This window comes from Magallana gigas, chromosome 5 (assembly GCF_963853765.1).
Source record: "Magallana gigas chromosome 5, xbMagGiga1.1, whole genome shotgun sequence".
NCBI lineage: Eukaryota > Metazoa > Mollusca > Bivalvia > Ostreida > Ostreidae > Magallana > Magallana gigas.
In genome coordinates, this window is record NC_088857.1 from 16738633 (window position 1) to 16761302 (window position 22670).

General features: G+C 31.7%; 1 protein-coding gene across 1 annotated transcript; it reads right to left on the bottom strand.

Moving 5' to 3' along the window:
- Nucleotides 1-15962: 15962 nt before the first annotated feature.
- On the bottom strand, nt 15963-18963 carry LOC136275487 (uncharacterized). Its single transcript, XM_066084861.1, has one exon. It carries the CDS (start codon nt 18908-18910, stop codon nt 17738-17740), a length of 1173 nt encoding a protein of 390 aa, XP_065940933.1. The 5' UTR covers nt 18911-18963; the 3' UTR covers nt 15963-17737.
- Nucleotides 18964-22670: the final 3707 nt, after the last annotated feature.

A 22670-nucleotide genomic window follows, 5' to 3' on the forward strand; every position in this document is an offset into this window, starting at 1 on the left:
ACGATATATGCCAGACATGCTAATATCAACATTCTGTCAAGTCATCCACATAATATTACGACACAATTACTCAGATATCTCTCTTTATGTAGTCAGCTAATTGTGCATTTCGTTACAAATATCTTCATTTTTTTGCGGTTTTATCAATATATCTCAAGTAGCTGAATATATAGATTGAAGATATATGCCAGACATGCTAATATCAACATTCTGTCAAGTCATCCACATAATATTACGACACAATTACTCAGATATCTCTCTTTATGTAGTCAGCTACTTGTGCATTTCGTTACAAATATCTTCATTTTTTTGCGGTTTTATCAATATATCTCAAGTAGCTGAATATATAGATTGAAGATATATGCCAGACATGCTAATATCAACATTCTGTCAAGTCATCCACATAATATGATCACACAATTACTCAGATATCTCTCTTTTTGTAGTCAGCTACTTGTGCATTTCGTTATAAATATCTTCATTTTTTGCTGTTTTGTCAATATATCTCAAGTAGCTAAATATATAGATGTAAGATATATGCCAGACATGCTAATATTAACATTCTGTCAAGTCATCCACATAATATTACGACACAATTACTCAGATATCTCTCTTTATGTAGTCAGCTACTTGTGCATTTCGTTATAATTATCATCATTTTTTGGCAGTTTTGTCAATATATCTCAAGTAGCTAAATATAGAGATGTACGATATATGCCAGACATGCTAATATTAACATTCTGTCAAGTCATCCACATAATATTACGACACAATTACTCAGATATCTCTCTTTATGTAGTCAGCTACTTGTGCATTTCGTTATAAATATCATCATTTTTTTGCAGTTTTGTCAATATATCTCAAGTAGCTAAATATAGAGATGTACGATATATGCCAGACATGCTAATATTAACATTCTGTCAAGTCATCCACATAATATTACGACACAATTACTCAGATATCTCTCTTTATGTAGTCAGCTAATTGTGCATTTCGTTACAAATATCTTCATTTTTTTGCGGTTTTATCAATATATCTCAAGTAGCTGAATATATAGATTGAAGATATATGCCAGACATGCTAATATCAACATTCTGTCAAGTCATCCACATAATATTACGACACAATTACTCAGATATCTCTCTTTATGTAGTCAGCTACTTGTGCATTTCGTTACAAATATCTTCATTTTTTTGCGGTTTTATCAATATATCTCAAGTAGCTGAATATATAGATTGAAGATATATGCCAGACATGCTAATATCAACATTCTGTCAAGTCATCCACATAATATGATCACACAATTACTCAGATATCTCTCTTTTTGTAGTCAGCTACTTGTGCATTTCGTTATAAATATCTTCATTTTTTGGCAGTTTTGTCAATATATCTCAAGTAGCTAAATATATAGATGTAAGATATATGTCAGACATGCTAATATCAACATTCTGTCAAGTCATCCACATAATATTACGACACAATTACTCAGATATCTCTCTTTATGTAGTCAGCTACTTGTGCATTTCGTTATAATTATCATCATTTTTTGGCAGTTTTGTCAATATATCTCAAGTAGCTAAATATAGAGATGTACGATATATGCTAGACATGCTAATATTAACATTCTGTCAAGTCATCCACATAATATTACGACACAATTACTCAGATATCTCTCTTTATGTAGTCAGCTACTTGTGCATTTCGTTATAAATATCATCATTTTTTGGCAGTTTTGTCAATATATCTCAAGTAGCTAAATATAGAGATGTACGATATATGCCAGACATGCTAATATTAACATTCTGTCAAGTCATCCACATAATATTACGACACAATTACTCAGATATCTCTCTTTATGTAGTCAGCTAATTGTGCATTTCGTTACAAATATCTTCATTTTTTTGCGGTTTTATCAATATATCTCAAGTAGCTGAATATATAGATGTAAGATATATGCCAGACATGCTAATATCAACATTCTGTCAAGTCATCTACATAATATTACGACACAATTACTCAGATATCTCTCTTTATGTAGTCAGCTACTTGTGCATTTCGTTACAAATATCTTTATTTTTTTGCGGTTTTATCAATATATCTCAAGTAGCTGAATATATAGATTGAAGATATATGTCAGACATGCTAATATCAACATTCTGTCAAGTCATCCACATAATATGATCACACAATTACTCAGATATCTCTCTTTTTGTAGTCAGCTACTTGTGCATTTCGTTATAAATATCTTCATTTTTTGGCAGTTTTGTCAATATATCTCAAGTAGCTAAATATATAGATGTAAGATATATGCCAGACATGCTAATATTAACATTCTGTCAAGTCATCCACATAATATTACGACACAATTACTCAGATATCTCTCTTTATGTAGTCAGCTACTTGTGCATTTCGTTATAATTATCATCATTTTTTGGCAGTTTTGTCAATATATCTCAAGTAGCTAAATATAGAGATGTACGATATATGCTAGACATGCTAATATTAACATTCTGTCAAGTCATCCACATAATATTACGACACAATTACTCAGATATCTCTCTTTATGTAGTCAGCTACTTGTGCATTTCGTTATAAATATCATCATTTTTTGGCAGTTTTGTCAATATATCTCAAGTAGCTAAATATAGAGATGTACGATATATGCCAGACATGCTAATATTAACATTCTGTCAAGTCATCCACATAATATTACGACACAATTACTCAGATATCTCTCTTTATGTAGTCAGCTACTTGTGCATTTCGTTACAAATATCTTTATTTTTTTGCAGTTTTATCAATATATCTCAAGTAGCTGAATATATACATGTAGATTGAAGATATATGCCAGACATGCTAATATCAACATTCTGTCAAGTCATCCACATAATATTACGACACAATTACTCAGATATCTCTCTTTATGTAGTCAGCTACTGGTGCATTTCGTTACAAATATCTTCATTTTTTTGCGGTTTTATCAATATATCTCAAGTAGCTGAATATATAGATTGAAGATATATGCCAGACATGCTAATATCAACATTCTGTCAAGTCATCCACATAATATTACGACACAATTACTCAGATATCTCTCTTTATGTAGTCAGCTACTTGTGCATTTCGTTACAAATATCTTCATTTTTTTGCGGTTTTATCAATATATCTCAAGTAGCTGAATATATAGATTGAAGATATATGTCAGACATGCTAATATCAACATTCTGTCAAGTCATCCACATAATATGATCACACAATTACTCAGATATCTCTCTTTTTGTAGTCAGCTACTTGTGCATTTCGTTATAAATATCTTCATTTTTTGGCAGTTTTGTCAATATATCTCAAGTAGCTAAATATAGAGATGTACGATATATGCCAGACATGCTAATATTAACATTCTGTCAAGTCATCCACATAATATTACGACACAATTACTCAGATATCTCTCTTTATGTAGTCAGCTAATTGTGCATTTCGTTACAAATATCTTCATTTTTTTGCGGTTTTATCAATATATCTCAAGTAGCTGAATATATAGATTGAAGATATATGCCAGACATGCTAATATCAACATTCTGTCAAGTCATCAACATAATATTACGACACAATTACTCAGATATCTCTCTTTATAAAGTCAGCTACTTGTGCATTTCGTTACAAATATCTTCATTTTTTGCGGTTTTATCAATATATCTCAAGTAGCTGAATATATAGATTGAAGATATATGTCAGACATGCTAATATCAACATTCTGTCAAGTCATCCACATAATATGATCACACAATTACTCAGATATCTCTCTTTATGTAGTCAGCTACTTGTGCATTTCGTTATAAATATCATCATTTTTTGGCAGTTTTGTCAATATATCTCAAGTAGCTAAATATAGAGATGTACGATATATGCCAGACATGCTAATATTAACATTCTGTCAAGTCATCCACATAATATTACGACACAATTACTCAGATATCTCTCTTTATGTAGTCAGCTACTTGTGCATTTCGTTACAAATATCTTCATTTTTTTGCGGTTTTATCAATATATCTCAAGTAGCTGAATATATAGATGTAAGATATATGCCAGACATGCTAATATCAACATTCTGTCAAGTCATCTACATAATATTACGACACAATTACTCAGATATCTCTCTTTATGTAGTCAGCTACTTGTGCATTTCGTTACAAATATCTTTATTTTTTTGCGGTTTTATCAATATATCTCAAGTAGCTGAATATATAGATTGAAGATATATGTCAGACATGCTAATATCAACATTCTGTCAAGTCATCCACATAATATGATCACACAATTACTCAGATATCTCTCTTTTTGTAGTCAGCTACTTGTGCATTTCGTTATAAATATCTTCATTTTTTGGCAGTTTTGTCAATATATCTCAAGTAGCTAAATATATAGATGTAAGATATATGCCAGGCATGCTAATATTAACATTCTGTCAAGTCATCCACATAATATTACGACACAATTACTCAGATATCTCTCTTTATGTAGTCAGCTACTTGTGCATTTCGTTATAATTATCATCATTTTTTGGCAGTTTTGTCAATATATCTCAAGTAGCTAAATATAGAGATGTACGATATATGCTAGACATGCTAATATTAACATTCTGTCAAGTCATCCACATAATATTACGACACAATTACTCAGATATCTCTCTTTATGTAGTCAGCTACTTGTGCATTTCGTTATAAATATCATCATTTTTTGGCAGTTTTGTCAATATATCTCAAGTAGCTAAATATAGAGATGTACGATATATGCCAGACATGCTAATATTAACATTCTGTCAAGTCATCCACATAATATTACGACACAATTACTCAGATATCTCTCTTTATGTAGTCAGCTACTTGTGCATTTCGTTACAAATATCTTTATTTTTTTGCAGTTTTATCAATATATCTCAAGTAGCTGAATATATACATGTAGATTGAAGATATATGCCAGACATGCTAATATCAACATTCTGTCAAGTTATCCACATAATATTACGACACAATTACTCAGATATCTCTCTTTATGTAGTCAGCTACTGGTGCATTTCGTTACAAATATCTTCATTTTTTTGCGGTTTTATCAATATATCTCAAGTAGCTGAATATATAGATTGAAGATATATGCCAGACATGCTAATATCAACATTCTGTCAAGTCATCCACATAATATTACGACACAATTACTCAGATATCTCTCTTTATGTAGTCAGCTACTTGTGCATTTCGTTACAAATATCTTCATTTTTTTGCGGTTTTATCAATATATCTCAAGTAGCTGAATATATAGATTGAAGATATATGTCAGACATGCTAATATCAACATTCTGTCAAGTCATCCACATAATATGATCACACAATTACTCAGATATCTCTCTTTTTGTAGTCAGCTACTTGTGCATTTCGTTATAAATATCTTCATTTTTTGGCAGTTTTGTCAATATATCTCAAGTAGCTAAATATAGAGATGTACGATATATGCCAGACATGCTAATATTAACATTCTGTCAAGTCATCCACATAATATTACGACACAATTACTCAGATATCTCTCTTTATGTAGTCAGCTAATTGTGCATTTCGTTACAAATATCTTCATTTTTTTGCGGTTTTATCAATATATCTCAAGTAGCTGAATATATAGATTGAAGATATATGCCAGACATGCTAATATCAACATTCTGTCAAGTCATCAACATAATATTACGACACAATTACTCAGATATCTCTCTTTATAAAGTCAGCTACTTGTGCATTTCGTTACAAATATCTTCATTTTTTTGCGGTTTTATCAATATATCTCAAGTAGCTGAATATATAGATTGAAGATATATGTCAGACATGCTAATATCAACATTCTGTCAAGTCATCCACATAATATGATCACACAATTACTCAGATATCTCTCTTTTTGTAGTCAGCTACTTGTGCATTTCGTTATAAATATCTTCATTTTTTGGCAGTTTTGTCAATATATCTCAAGTAGCTAAATATAGAGATGTAAGATATATGCCAGACATGCTAATATTAACATTCTGTCAAGTCATCCACATAATATTACGACACAATTACTCAGATATCTCTCTTGATGTAGTCAGCTACTTGTGCATTTCGTTATAAATATCATCATTTTTTGGCAGTTTTGTCAATATATCTCAAGTAGCTAAATATAGAGATGTACGATATATGCTAGACATGCTAATATTAACATTCTGTCAAGTCATCCACATAATATTACGACACAATTACTCAGATATCTCTGTTTATGTAGTCAGCTACTTGTGCATTTCGTTACAAATATTTTCATTTTTTTGTGGTTTTATCAATATATCTCAAGTAGCTGAATATATAGATGTAAGATATATGTCAGACATGCTAATATTAACATTCTGTCAAGTCATCCACATAATATGATCACACAATTACTCAGATATCTCTCTTTATGTAGTCAGCTACTTGTGCATTTCGTTACAAATATTTTCATTTTTTTGCGGTTTTATCAATATATCTCAAGTAGCTGAATATATAGATGTAAGATATATGTCAGACATGCTAATATCAACATTCTGTCAAGTCATCCACATAATATTACCACACAATTACTCAGATATCTCTCTTTATGTAGTCAGCTACTTGTGCATTTCGTTACAAATATTTTCATTTCTTGGCGGTTTTGTGAATATATCTCAAGTAGCTGAATATATAGATGTAAGATATATGCCAGACATGCTAATATCAACATTCTGTCAAGTCATCCACATAATATTACCACACAATTACTCAGATATCTCTCTTGATGTAGTCAGCTACTTGTGCATTTTGTTACAAATATCTTCATATTTTTGCGGTTTTATCAATATATCTCAAGTAGCTAAATATATAGATGTAAGATATATGCCAGACATGCTAATATCAACAAAGAGAGATATCTGAGTAATTGTGTGATTATATTATGTGGATGACTTGACAGAAAGTTTATATTAGCATGTCTGGCACATATCTTCAATCTATATATTCAGCTACTTGAGATATATTGACAAAACCGCCAAAAAAAAAAATGATATTTGTAACGAAATGCACAGGTACCTGACAGCATAAAGAGAGATATCTGAGTAATTGTGTGATCATATTATGTGGATGACTTGACAGAATGTTTATATTAGCAAAACTGGCATATATCTTCAATCTATATATTCAGCTACTTGAAATATATCGACAAAACCGCCAAAAAAGAATGATATTTGAAACATAATGCACAAGTAGCTGACTACATAAAGAGAGATATCTGAGTAATTGTGTGATTCTATTATGTGGATGACTTGACAGAAAGTTTATATTAGCATGTCTGGCACATATCTTCAATCTATATATTCAGTTACTTGAGATATATTGACAAAACCGCCAAAAAAATGATATTTGAAACAAAATGCACAGGTACCTGACAGCATAAAGAGAGATATCTGAGTAATTGTGTGATCATATTATGAGGATGACTTGACAGAATGTTTATATTAGCAAAACTGGCATATATCTTCAATCTATATATTCAGCTACTTGAAATATATCGACAAAACTGCCAAAAAAGAATGATATTTGAAACATAATGCACAAGTAGCTGACTACATAAAGAGAGATATCTGAGTAATTGTGTGATTCTATTATGTGGATGACTTGACAGAATGTTGATATTAGCATGTCTGGCATATATCTACAATCTATATATACAGCTACTTGAGAGATATAGACAAAGCAGCAAAAAATAAAGATATTTGTAACAAAATGCACCAGTAGCTGACTACATAAATTGAGATATCTGAGTAATTGTGTCGTAATATTATGTGGATGACTTGAAGAAATGTTGATATAGCAAGACTGGCATATATCTGCAACCTATGTATTCAGCTACTTGAAATATATCGACAAAACCGCCAAAAAAGAATGATATTTGAAACATAATGCACAAGTAGCTGACTACATAAAGAGAGATATCTGAGTAATTGTGTGATAATATTACGTGGATGACTTGACATATTGTTTATATTAGCATGTCTGGCATATATCTACAATCTATATATACAGCTACTTGAGATATATAGACAAAACAGCAAAAAATAAAGATATTTGTAACAAAATGCACAAGTAGCTGACTACATCAAGAGAGATATCTGAGTAATTGTGTCATAATATTATGTGGATGACTTGACAGAAAGTTGATATTAGCATGTCTGACATATATCTTTAATCTATATATTCAGCTACTTGAGGTATATTGACAAAACCGCCAAAAAATAAAGATATTTGTAACGGAACACACTAGTAGCTGACTACATAAAGAGAGATATCTGAGTAATTGTGTGATCACATTATGTGGATGACTTGACAGAATGTTGATATTAGCATGTCTGACATATATCTTCAATCTATATATTCAGCTACTTGAGATATGTTGACAAAACTGCCAAAAATAAAGATATTTATAACGAAATGCACAAGTAGCTGACTACATCAAGAGAGATATCTGAGTAATTGTGTTGTAATATTATGTGGATGACTTGAAGAAATGTTGATATTAGCAAGACTGGCATATATCTGCAACCTATATATTCAGCTACTTGAAATATATCGGCAAAACCGCCAAAAAAGAATGATATTTGAGACAAAATGCACAAGTAGCTGACTACATAAAGAGAAATATCTGAGTAATTGTGTGATTATATTACGTGGATGACTTGACATAATGTTTATATTAGCATGTCTGGCATATATCTACAATCTATATATACAGCTACTTGAGAGATATAGACAAAACAGCAAAAAATGAAGATATTTGTAACAAAATGCACAAGTAGCTGACTACATCAAGAGAGATATCTGAGTAATTGTGTCGTAATATTATGTGGATGACTTACCAGAATGTTGATATTAGCATGTCTGACATATATCTTCAATCTATATATTCAGCTACTTGAGGTATATTGACAAAACCGCCAAAAAAATGAAGATGTTTGTAACGAAATGCACAAGTAGCTGACTACATAAAGAGAGATATCTGAGTAATTGTGTCGTAATATTATGTGGATGACTTGACAAAATGTTGATTTTAGCAAGACTGGCATATATCTCCAATCTATATATTTAGCTACTTGAGATATACTGAAAAAACAGCAAAAAACTAAAGATATTTGTAACGAAATGCACAAGTAGCTGACTACATAAAGAGAGATATCTGAGTAATTGTGTGATCATATTATGTGGATGACTTGACAGAATGTTTATATTAGCAAGACTGGCATATATCTTCAATCTATATATACAGCTACTTGAGATATATAGAAAAAACAGCAAAAAGATAAAGATATTTGTAACAACATGCACAAGTAGCTGACTACATAAAGAGAGATATCTGAGTAATTGTGTGGTAATATTATGTGGATGACTTGACAGAATGTTGATATTAGCATGTCTGGCATATATCTTCAATATATATATTCAGCTACTTGAGATATGTTGACAAAACCGCCAAAAAATAAAGATATTTGTAACGAAATGCACAAGTAGCTGACTACATCAAGAGAGATATCTGAGTAATTGTGTGAAAATATTATGTAGATGACTTGACAGAATGTTGATATTAGCAAGACTGGCATATATCTGCAACCTATATATTCAGCTACTTGAAATATATCGACAAAACCGCCAAAAAAGAATGATATTTGAAACAAAATGCACAAGTAGCTGACTACATAAAGAGAGATATCTGAGTAATTGTGTGATAATATTATGTGGATGACTTGACAGAATGTTTATATTAGCATGTCTGGCATATATCTACAATCTATATATACAGCTACTTGAGAGATATAGACAAAACAGCTAAAAATAAAGATATTTGTAACAAAATGCACAAGTAGCTGACTACATCAAGAGAGATATCTGAGTAATTGTGTCGTAATATTATGTGGATGACTTAACAGAATGTTGATATTAGCATGTCTGACATATATCTTCAATCTATATATTCAGCTACTTGAGGTATATTGACAAAACCGCCAAAAAATAAAGATATTTGTAACGAAACGCACAAGTAGCTGACTACATAAAGAGAGATATCTGAGTAATTGTGTCGTAATATTATGTGGATGACTTGACAGAGTGTTGATTTTAGCAAGACTGGCATATATCTTACATCTATATATTCAGCTACTTGAGATATGTTGACAAAACTGCAAAAAAAGAATGATATTTGTAACGAAATGCACAAGTAGCTGACTACATCAAGAGAGATATCTGAGTAATTGTGTTGTAATATTCTGTGGATGACTTGAAGAAATGTTGATATTAGCAAGACTGGCATATATCTGCAACCTATATATTCAGCTACTTGAAATATATCGACAAAACCGCCAAAAAAGAATGATATTTGAGACAAAATGCACAAGTAGATGACTACATAAAGAGAGATATCTGAGTAATTGTGTGATTATATTACGTGGATGACTTGACATAATGTTTATATTAGCAAAACTGGCATATATCTTCAATCTATATATTCAGCTACTTGAAATATATCGACAAAACCGCCAAAAAAGAATGATATTTCAAACATAATGCACAAGTAGCTGACTACATAAATTGAGATATCTGAGTAATTGTGTGATTCTATTATGTGGATGACTTGACAGAATGTTGATATTAGCATGTCTGGCATATATCTACAATCTATATATACAGCTACTTGAGAGATATAGACAAAACAGCAAAAAATAAAGATATTTGTAACAAAATGCAAAAGTAGCTGACTACATAAATTGAGATATCTGAGTAATTGTGTCGTAATATTATGTGGATGACTTGACAAAATGTTGATATAGCAAGACTGGCATATATCTGCAACCTATATATTCAGCTACTTGAGATATATAGACAAAACAGCAAAAAATAAAGATATTTGTAACAAAATGCACAAGTAGCTGACTACATCAAGAGAGATATCTGAGTAATTGTGTCGTAATATTATGTGGATGACTTGACAGAATGTTGATATTAGCATGTCTGACATATATCTTCAATCTACAAAATGTATATATTCAGCTACTTGAGGTATATTGACAAAACCGCCAAAAAATAAAGATATTTGTAACGGAACACACTAGTAGCTGACTACATAAAGAGAGATATCTGAGTAATTGTGTGATTATATAACGTGGATGACTTGACATAATGTTTATATTAGCATGTCTGGCATATATCTACAATCTATATATACAGCTACTTGAGAGATATAGACAAAACAGCAAAAAATAAAGATATTTGTAACAAAATGCACAAGTAGCTGACTACATCAAGAGAGATATCTGAGTTATTGTGTCGTAATATTATGTGGATGAATTGAAAAAATTTTGATATTAGCATGTCTGACATATATCTTCAATCTTTATATTCAGCTACTTGAGATATATTGACAAAACTGCCAATAAAGAATGTTATTTGTAACGAAATGCACAAGTAGCTGACTACATAAAGAGAGATATCTGAGTAATTGTGTCGTAATATTATGTGGATGACTTAACAGAATGTTGATATTAGCATGTTTGACACATATCTTCAATCTATATATTCAGCTACTTGAGATATATTGACAAAACCAGCAAAAAATAAAGATATTTGTAACGAAACGCACAAGTAGCTGACTACATAAATTGAGATATCTGAGTAATTGTGTCGTAATATTATGTGGATGACTTGACAAAATGTTGATATTAGCATGTCTGGCATATATCTTTAATCTATATATTCAGCTACTTGAGATATATTGACAAAACTGCCAAAAATAAAGATATTTGTAACGAAATGCACAAGTAGCTGACTACATCAAGAGAGATATCTGAGTAATTGTGTTGTAATATTATGTGGATGACTTGACAGAATGTTGATATTAGCATGTATGGCATATATCTTTAATCTATATATTCAGCTACTTGAGATATATTGACAAAACTGCCAAAAAAGAATGTTATTTGTAACGAAATGCACAAGTAGCTGACTACATAAAGAGAGATATCTGAGTAATTGTGTCATAATATTATGTGGATGACTTGACAGAATGTTGATATTAGCATGTCTGGCATATATCTTCAATCTATATATTCAGCTACTTGAGATATATTGACAAAACTGCCAAAAATAAAGATATTTGTAACGAAATGCACAAGTAGCTGACTACATCAAGAGAGATATCTGAGTAATTGTGTTGTAATATTATGTGGATGACTTGACAGAATGTTGATATTAGCATGTCTGGCATATATCTTTAATCTATATATTCAGCTACTTGAGATATATTGACAAAACTGCAAAAAAAGAATGATATTTGTAACGAAATGCACAAGTAGCTGACTACATAAATTGAGATATCTGAATAATTGTGTCGTAATATTATGTGGATGACTTGACAGAATGTTGATTTTAGCAAGACTGGCATATATCTTACATCTATATATTCAGCTACTTGAGATATATTGACAAAACTGGCAAAAATAAAGATATTTAAAATGAAATGCACAAGTAGCTGACTACATCAAGAGAGATATCTGAGTAATTGTGTTGTAAAATTATGTGGATGACTTGACAGAATGTTGATATTAGCATGTCTGGCATATATCTTTAATCTATATATTCAGCTACTTGAGATATATTGACAAAACTGCCAAAAAAGAATGTTATTTGTAACGAAATGCACAAGTAGCTGACTACATAAAGAGAGATATCTGAGTAATTGTGTCATAATATTATGTGGATGACTTGACAGAATGTTGATATTAGCATGTCTGGCATATATCTTCAATCTATATATACAGCTACTTGAGATATATTGACAAAACAGCCAAAAAATAAAGATATTTGTAACGAAACGCACAAGTAGCTGACTACATAAAGAGAGATATCTGAGTAATTGTGTGGTAATATTATGTGGATGACTCGGCAGAATGTTGATATTAGCAAGTCAGGCATATATCTTCAGTCTATATATACAGCTACTTGAGATATATTGACAATTGACAGTGATATAGTGCAATGTACATCTTAAGAACAAAAATAGAAATCCTTGGTATGTGTTCTCCCATGGACGGTAAGAAGTATCTAGAAGCCAAGTTTCTTTAATCTCGTAGCCATTTACTAGTAGCTAGCTTTTCTTACTTCTCGTAGCCAGTTACTAGTAGCTAACTTTTATTTAATCTCGTAGCCAGTTACTAGTAGCTAGCTTTTTTTACTTCTCGTAGCCAGTTACTAGTAGCCAGTTACTAGTAGCTAACTTTACCTATCTGACTGTTTATGCTTTATTTCACACTTTACTACCAAGTAACACTTCAGTAGCTGCAGCGTAATAAATAAACGAATAAACAAATAGAGAAGAAAAAGATTCGTATATGATAACAAGAAATTTAATCTTTTAACAATAAAAAAAAAAAAATACATGCATTCAATAAATAAATACTGTGAGTTGAGCTGAATCAGCAAAATCGATTGTCGTGCTTTTATAATATGACACACATGTCCCAGAATCCAGAACCACTCGATGTCGATCTGTCTGTCGAGTAATTCCTCTCTGAAGTCAACGGAGAAGAGTATCTTCTTTCTGGTTCATATGAGTTCACTGGGGCTGAATAGGGTCGATTGTTGTACAAGACGGAGTTATAGTAATTTTCCCCGGGACGATAAGCAGACGACACCGTGGATGTAGAATACTCGTAGGAGGGTCTGCTTGTACGAACTGGACTTCTTTGACCATATGCTGATGCTCCGACGCTATAAGTTCGTGGGGTTCTTCGTTCCCTGTTAACAGGGTACCGCCTCCATAAATATCCACCGGGGTCTCCCCGCACTTGCACTGATCGTCCCTCGTTTGTGGTGGTAAATTTTTCATCGTCAAAGAAACTTGTTTCGTAGACAAATATCTTGTCACATTTGCCCCGTTCCTCTGCTTTTTGAAAGACCCAAAGTCTACGGTTGTCGACAGTAAACCAATGGCCGTGTCTATATACCACTGATATCCGAGGAATCGAATTCACATTACTCTGTCCGGATAAAATATCGTCCAGTGTTTGACCGATAGGCCGAAGCGGGTGTCCAGTGCTACGACCAAAATTTCTTGCGATAGAATCTTGGCTGTATCGTATTTCAGATGGTCTAAGCTCCATGTTACGAGAATCTTTGCAGTAAAAACAATACGGGAAGCATTACTAATGTCAGTAGCTTGGTTATATATTCTTGGTAGTAGAATCGAAAGTAGACGTCTATGCGCTAAAAGGAACAACTTATTTTCTGAAAATGTTTTTTATAAGTCAAGAATTATTTTTAGATATACTGTACATGTAGTTTTATGATAAAAAAGATTAAGGTTCATGTTCGTTAAATGGCTTCGACATTTATAATTCAGGAAACAAATGAACTAACATGCACAAATGTAATTCAACATGTGACTTAAGAAATGCACGAACGGCGTTGTTGTTTCCGATAGTCTATTTTGGTCGCAGGAGTTTTCTCTAAAATGACGTCATGCATTTTTTAATTTCCCGAACTTAAGGGTTTTTACCCGCGACAGGGTCAACCATTTATAACAAGCTCCCCCCCCCCCCCCCGGAGATTATTTGAATTTTTGATATTTGTTTGCGGAAGTTTGTTTGATGCAAACAAACTCATGTCTGAATGGCCCAATATGTAAATAAGGGATCTTACTAGAAGATTTCAAGGGTAACTATATAGTTTAATTCTAATATTATGATGAAAACTAAATACCATAGCTTTACGCATTTGTACCAGTAAAACTGTAAATGGTACATTTTTAATATAACTTTTTAATTCATTTTCAAACAGCAATATTTTATTGCAATAAATCAGCTAAAACTTTTGATATTTCATGAGTACATACTAGTATTACACAAAATTTAAGATAAATTATTATGATTTGAAAGGACTATATATGATAAGGGCCTAAAATGGCCCCTTAAGATGAACATTATCATTTTACTATCATTCTTTGTTTTCTTAGCACAGATATGTATGTGATGTGTTTACATAATATTCATTTGGTTCAAGTGCCCACAATTTAGAATTATGACATTGTAAAGACAACCTTTCCCCGCCATTTTTGCATTTTTAGCGTAAAACAGCTTGTCTTCAAGCATGTTTTCCTTCCGAAAACATAGAGCGCATTCTTGAACAAATAAAATATTTTAATCAGAGATGTATCTAGCCAAGACTAATAAGTGACAAAAATATTTTCCTTGTTCAAGCATGCGCTCTATATTCCCCATTCGTAAATAGATAAGAAAAATGTCAATTTTTGGCTGATTTTGATTGAATTATAGAAATGGCGTCACTTCTGACGTCATATACTGCCAGTGAGTGCAAACAAATCAAATAAATAGATGAAAGATATATTTTATATCAACTCTTCTAAAAAATTAGTTAACATTTTATTGTACCTGAAACACTTAAAAAATGGCGAATTATGGGGGCCAAATTTAACTCTTATCATATATAGTTCTTTAAATATATTTATCGGTGTGAAGACCACATTAAGTAAACAAAATCATTTCATGCCAATTATCTATCTATCTATCTATCTATCTATCTATCCATCTATCCATCTATCTATCTATCTATCTGTGTGTGTGTGTGTGTGTGAAATTTGGTAACAATTTTCGGATATCATTCTTGTAACATTACTTAAACAATTTTTTAATCAATCCAATGATAAAAGTGACCCTGGTGATGACTTTCTCACATATTCCGTAATAAATCAATATTTTAGAAACTTGTTTTGTTATGATCATTTTTGAATCTGAGCAATTTTATGATTCGGGCTGAAATCATCTGTCAGATTAAAGAATGGAGTAACATCTTGTGATTTGATTTGAACATATTTTAATTGTACAAAATTACAATTGGGATTGGGCACAAGTTCCATAACTTAGACCGCCCTCTCCCAATACAAAGATATAATACAATATATGTGTACACAACATAAATAAAGGTCAGTGGATAGAATGGACATATACATATATGCAATTGACATGTATATAATTAACAACGGTGTACTCGTAGTTATAAGATCAGTTAAAGAAATCTTTCAGTATTTTTGATAAAATTATAAACTAATGTAAATAAATGCTTATTTTCATTGTCACTTATTGAACTGTCACCCCAAAGTAAAACATGAGTATTGACAATGTTAAGATCCACAATTTGAAAAACGTCATTAAATAGAACATCTCTAGCATCTTTATATTTATTACATGTAAAAAAATAATGGTAAGTATCTTCTATCTTACCACACGAACAGAGTGGACTGTTGATAATATTACATCGAAATAAATCATTATTTAGTGCACAATTGTGACAAAGTTTAGTATGAATAATATTCAAAAATCTATCCCCATATATAAAAAAATTAGGTCTAGTTCTACATGTAAGTACATTTTCATTTTTGACAGAAACATGTATTTTTCCCTTAAAAATGCGAACAGAGTCGCTTCCGAGGACATCCGTTGAAAGCGCATTCCATTCATCAACAACAGTAGGAACAAACGAAAATTTATACAATTCCAAACGACATTTTGGTATTAAGTAATTATGTGCATTTCTGGTAGAATAGTTAGATACATTAGCACGCTTATTTTGGAAAAAATATCCATTACATAACTGGGTAAAAGGTTTCGGTCAATTTTATACATTGTTCTTAGCCTGGATATTTTCCTTCTACTATAAAGCGTTTCCCACCTTGTTTCAAAGTAAAGAGATTCCCGAGATGCAAAAATAGGTAAACCTGTAACAATTCTTGCTGCAATCAATTGTATTTTTTCTAATTTGTCAGAATCATTAATAGAACATCCGCCCAATACAGATGCATATTCTAACTGAGGCCTTATAAATGAAGTATATAATAGTGACAGTAATTTTCTATTGAGTTTAAATTTAAGTTTTTTCATTAATCCCAATTTCTTTTGAGCATTTGCTATAATAGAATTTATATAAGATGACCAGGAAAGGTCCTCAGAAAATATAACACCTAAGTGTTTATGGGTGGGTACGAATTCCAAATCGCATCCTTGAAATCTTAACGTAGGGGTTACTGTGTTAGGTTTATTACTAAAATAAACAGCCTTAGTTTTTGAAGGATTAAAATTTAAAAGCCATTTCTTAGACCAAACCTCTAAAGTTAAAAGATCCCGATTAAGATAAGATTCCATATCGTGTACATTGATTGCAGCATGTTGAAGGCCATTATCATCTGCAAAAAGAAACATCTTATGGAGACTCTAATCAGACGATTCAATGGTCAAAACATGTATTTTTGATTTAAAAAAAAATACATAGTATTTTCCCACTGATTGAACCACATTATTTTTTATCAACAAAGTCCTGACTAGGGACTTTCCTTAGTTTGAAAAACAAGTAGTAACTTTTTTAAACACAAAATGGCGGTATCTTATTTACTATAAATATAACAAAATGAAAAATCTAATTTTTGCTTCGTATTTTCCAAGATCCAATTCAAATATGACACAGTCTTAGGATGTAACGTAATTCAAAACCAACGAAGAAATGTTTTTTATAGATGAATACTACATGTACAGTACTCTGTATTCTTCATCATACCTATAAAAACAAGATTGAAGATTATTTCTCTGAAGTCGGCTAAAATGTCATTAAGTTACTTCATGTATTATGATTCCAAATAAACACAATAAAGCTATAACTAACAAAATTAAACAAAATCGACCAAAATTACTGTGTTTTAATTCGGAGCATTTACGGAAGTTGTCAATCACGTATGTGGTTTCATTACGAATAGTCACAACAACATCCATATTCTCCAATGATTCATATCTCTCTGAATTGGAACTCAAAAAGGGACTATAAACGGAATTTCTTGGAATATCATGTGAATTGATTACAGCCTCATCTCTATATTTTATTTTCCTTTCGTCTCCAACCTTTTCTTCCATCGCTGTTTTAGTTACTTCTCGCTTTGCTTGGCTACAATGATGACAAAAGACATTGGTGTTGTCCTGTTGGTTTGAAGGTTTTGAAACGAAAGGAAAATTGGGTAATTTTTTATCTTCAGAATCAGAGTCAACATCAATACTATAATATTGGGTTCCATATTTATAATCTACAGCCATTGGCTCAATATCTCTTGTTTCTATATAGTCTACAGCCATTGGCTCAATATCTCTTGTTTCTATAGAGTCTACAGCCATTGGCTCAATATCTCTTGTTTCTTTTTCAGAACACAAATCTTCTTCACGGTCCTTCATGGAAATTTCATAAAACGCTGGAACATTTCGTTCAAGTTTCGTCAAAAATGTACCACTGGTATCCGTCTCCTTACTACACTTTTGGTGTGTGTAGGCCGAACTGGTCGGGATCGTTTGCAAAGACGTGATTTTAGGGTTTTTGTTCGGTTGTATGCTCTTTTTAGGTACGTTTCTCCATAGATAACCACCCGGATTCCCTCGGACATAAACGGATTCACCATTGTTCTTTGTCGTAAATTTGTTGTAATCAATGTAGAGGGTCTCTCGGACATAAATTTCGCTACACTTCCCACGTTTTTCTGCCTCCTGGAACACCCACGATCTTCTGTTGTCAGCTGTGAACCATTTTTTATTCTTTTTGTAAACAGAAATACTAGAAATGGAGTCGACATTAATCTTTCCAGTCAGAATATCGTCCAATGTTTCACCAATCGGTCTGTATGGATGAGAAGTACAACGACCAAAAGAACGGCCAATAGAGTCGTGACTGAAACATATTTCTAATGGTCGCAGATACATGTTACTTTGCCAAAGACAAAAACTTCGAATAGCTCTAAACATTAAATAATATCATACATAACAAGGCTATCAGCTGATATCTTTTGGGATTTAACTATTGTGGGTTATGAATAACTTTAATTGTTTTAAAACTGGCTGCCGTAAAATAATCGATATGGTGCATATTATATTGTGCTAACTACAAGATCAAGAGACTATTTATACATGCTGGGAATTCCCTTTATAATTTTCATAATATTTGTTGCTTTCTTCATTTTCTATGACAGGTTAGAATCAAGTTTCTAGCATCAATGTAAGTGGGTAAATAATGATCAGGATTAATACATGATATGTTCATTCTAACTGATATCTTTATCAAAATGTTTTCTTATAAAAAAGTGATTTTGATAAGTTACCGCTAAATTGTTTTTATTGTGTTTACTAAAAAGGTAATTTACACTTGATTAATAATGAAACAAAGTCCCTTCTGTAGTTAGAAGTGGGTTCATGAACTCCAGGCCCTGCCATACATGTACCTTGGAAAACTATGAGGGTTCCATCCATCGATTGTTTTGATTCAAGAATATTGATATTATCCAGAAAAAAAAAATACGGGACGGTCAACTGTGTAAAACCCCTAATAACGAGAATTAGGAAATCCAATGTGTGTCTGTAATCTTCAGAAAGTCTCTTTCGATAAAACAGTGTTGAAATTCATTCTGCTTAGTTAAGCGATGCTTACATGTTTGCAAATACATAATTTTACCAAAAAGAATACACATTGTAGTTTACTCTATTACTTTGATGATAACCATGTAAAACTGTACATGGTACATTAAAAAAAAAAGAAATTATCTTTTAATTTATTCCCCAGCACCAACGTTTAATTCTGATAAACCAATCGAAACTACGACAGTTTATTAGATACACTTTACTTGACGCTTAGATGAATAATAACTTCAAAATCACATCATGATTTTTATATCAATATCTGCATAGTGTCACAAATGATTAAATTCAAAATATATTTAGTAGTATTTTTACACAAAAAGGGGTATTTTTTCACACGTTATTGCATTTACTGAATAGTAAAAAAACCGTATAATTATTAAGGTCTTCCGTTTCCAACGGAAGACCTTATAGTGATTGTAAGGTTTTTTTATTAAGGTCTTCCGTTTCCAACGGAAGACCTTATAGTGATTGTTAGGTTTTTTCTTTCTTCTTCTTCTTCTTCTTATTTTTTTCCCCTTTTTCTATCGTGAATTTCTCAGAGATGTTTTGATGGATTTTTATAAAATTTTCAGGAATGACAGAAAATAAAAAGATCTAGAGGATTTTAATTAAAATTGTTCTAAATTCACTTCCGGTCGTCCGTTTCCTGTCCCGCGACAAAAAGCTTGTCACCTCGAGATCTAAAAAACGGTAAAGACTTAAACATTCAAACTTTGTGGGATGATAGACCTATAGCTGTAGATGTGTTTAAACACTTTTGTTTTGTTCGTCATAACTTCCGGTCGTCACTGGAAGCACTTAAAAAATATTTTTTTTACGCATCAAATTTTTTGTCCATAGAATAAATATATAAGAATAAATCTATACATAGGAAATCTCTGCAATGTAATATCAACAAAAAAATTCTACTTCCGGTGAGATATCTCAATTATCTCAGGTAGCTTTTTAAAAACACATTTTGTACCCGCGAGATCTCAGGAACTATAAGCGATCAAGACACGAAACTTTCATGGATGATAAAAAAAATCGAGCTGTTTATCAGTTTAACTGTTTTCCTTTGATATTTTTTAGTTAGATAAATGAAAAATAATGTACAAATGGCAAGTATACAAGAAATATTGAATACAATTTAGATTGAGCACTTCCGTTTGCCCGTTTCCTGTCCAGAAACCAAAAACCTTATTTCGACGAGATCTCAAAAACAGTAACGACTTGAACAACCAAACTTTGTGGGATGATAGACCTATGTATGTACATGTGTTAACACTATTTTGTTTTATCCGGCGTAACTTCCGGTCGTCACAGGAAGTACACCCAATTTTGATTTTTTAGAAATATTTTGGTTATTTAGCATTGAAGTAACATTTAGCTATAGAAATACAAAAAGGCATCTACACATGGTAAAAAAAAGATCTACTTCCGGTGAGACATCTCAAATATCTCAGGTAGCCTTCTTTTTTTAAAAACAAAGTACCCACAAGATCTCAGAAACTGTGATAGATCAAGACTTATATAGATAATGCACATTGATTGAACATGTGTTTAACGGGTTTCATTTGGTCCTACGTCACTTCCGGTTAATACTTGAAACGTTCAAAAGCAATATAACTTTTTTAAAAACTTTTAACTTTTTCAAAAACAGTTTACTCAATGTGATGAACAGTAACGTACGTAGGTAAATGAACTAAAATATCTACTTTCCGTTTCTTAAATCACTTCTGTTGGTTCGTTTTTCAACGAGAAATTATAACTAACGAAAACTTGAACATCCAAACTTTGAGGAAAGAAAAAATGTGCATGTATCCATTTTCTGTTTACAAGATAACTGGATTTTTTGTGCAGATTAATACATGAGGAACGGAAGACCTTTTTGTTGCTATAGCAACAAGAGTCTAGTTATTATTATTTTTTTCCCAGTTTTTGTCCACAAGATTTCTCAGAGATGACTGGATAGGTTTATGTGAAATTTTCTGGAAGGAAAGAGAATGACAATATCTCGAGGCTTTTTTTCATTTTGTCAAAAATCGTTTCCGGTCGTCCGTTTCCTGTCCCGCGTTGACAAAGCTTGTACCAACGAGATCCCAGAAACGGTAAAGACTTGAACATCCAAACTTTGTGGGATGATAGACCTATAGTTGTAGATGTGTTTAAACATTTTTGTTTTGCTCGTCGTAACTTCCGGTCGTCACCGGAAGCTCTTCAATTTTTTTTGTTTTTACGTATTTAATTTATTTTCCATAGAATAAAGATATTAGTATAGATCCTTACATATATCATCTATACAATGTTAAATAAACAAAAAAATTCTACTTCCGGTGAGATATCTCGATTATCTCAGGAAGCTTTTTTAAAACATATTTTGTACCCGCAAGTTCTCAGGTACTGTACGTGATCAAGACACGAAACTATCACTAATCATAGACATTTGATTGAAGATGTGTTTAAACAGTTTCATTTTGTCTTCCGTCACTTCCGGTCCACAGCGGAAGAGTTCAAACAAATCAAACTGTTTATCCGTTAAACTGTTTTTATTTGATAGTTTTAGCTATTTCGATGAATAATAATGTAAAATAGGAAAATAACAAGATATAAAACATTTAAATTTTATTAAGCACTTCCGTTTGTCCGTTTCCTGTCCCGAGACAAAAAAATGTATATCGACGAGATCTCAAAAACGGTAACGACTTCAACAACCAAACTTTGTAGGATTATAGACCTGTGTATGGACATGTGTTAGCACTATTTTGTTTCATCCGGCGTAACTTCCGGTCGTCACAGGAAGTACACCAAATTCTGATTTTTAAAAAATATTTTGGTTATTTAGCAAGGAAGTAACATTTTAGTTATAAAAATACAAGAGGTCATCCACACATGGTAAAAAAAACCTTAAAAAGATCTACTTCCGGTGAGACATCTCAAATATCTTAGGTAGCCTTCTTTTTTTAAAAAAAAAACTACACCCAAGATCTCAGAAACTGTGAGAGATCAATACACAAAACTTGAATGGATAATGGACATTTGAATGAACATGTGTTTAACGGGTTCCGTTTGGTCGTACATCACTTCCGGTTTTCACTCGAAGTGTTTAAGC

Excerpts from the sequence above, each read along its gene's own strand:
- LOC136275487 (XM_066084861.1), bottom strand. The coding sequence starts at position 18,910 with ATGTTTAGAGCTATTCGAAGTTTTTGTCTTTGGCAAAGTAACATGTAT.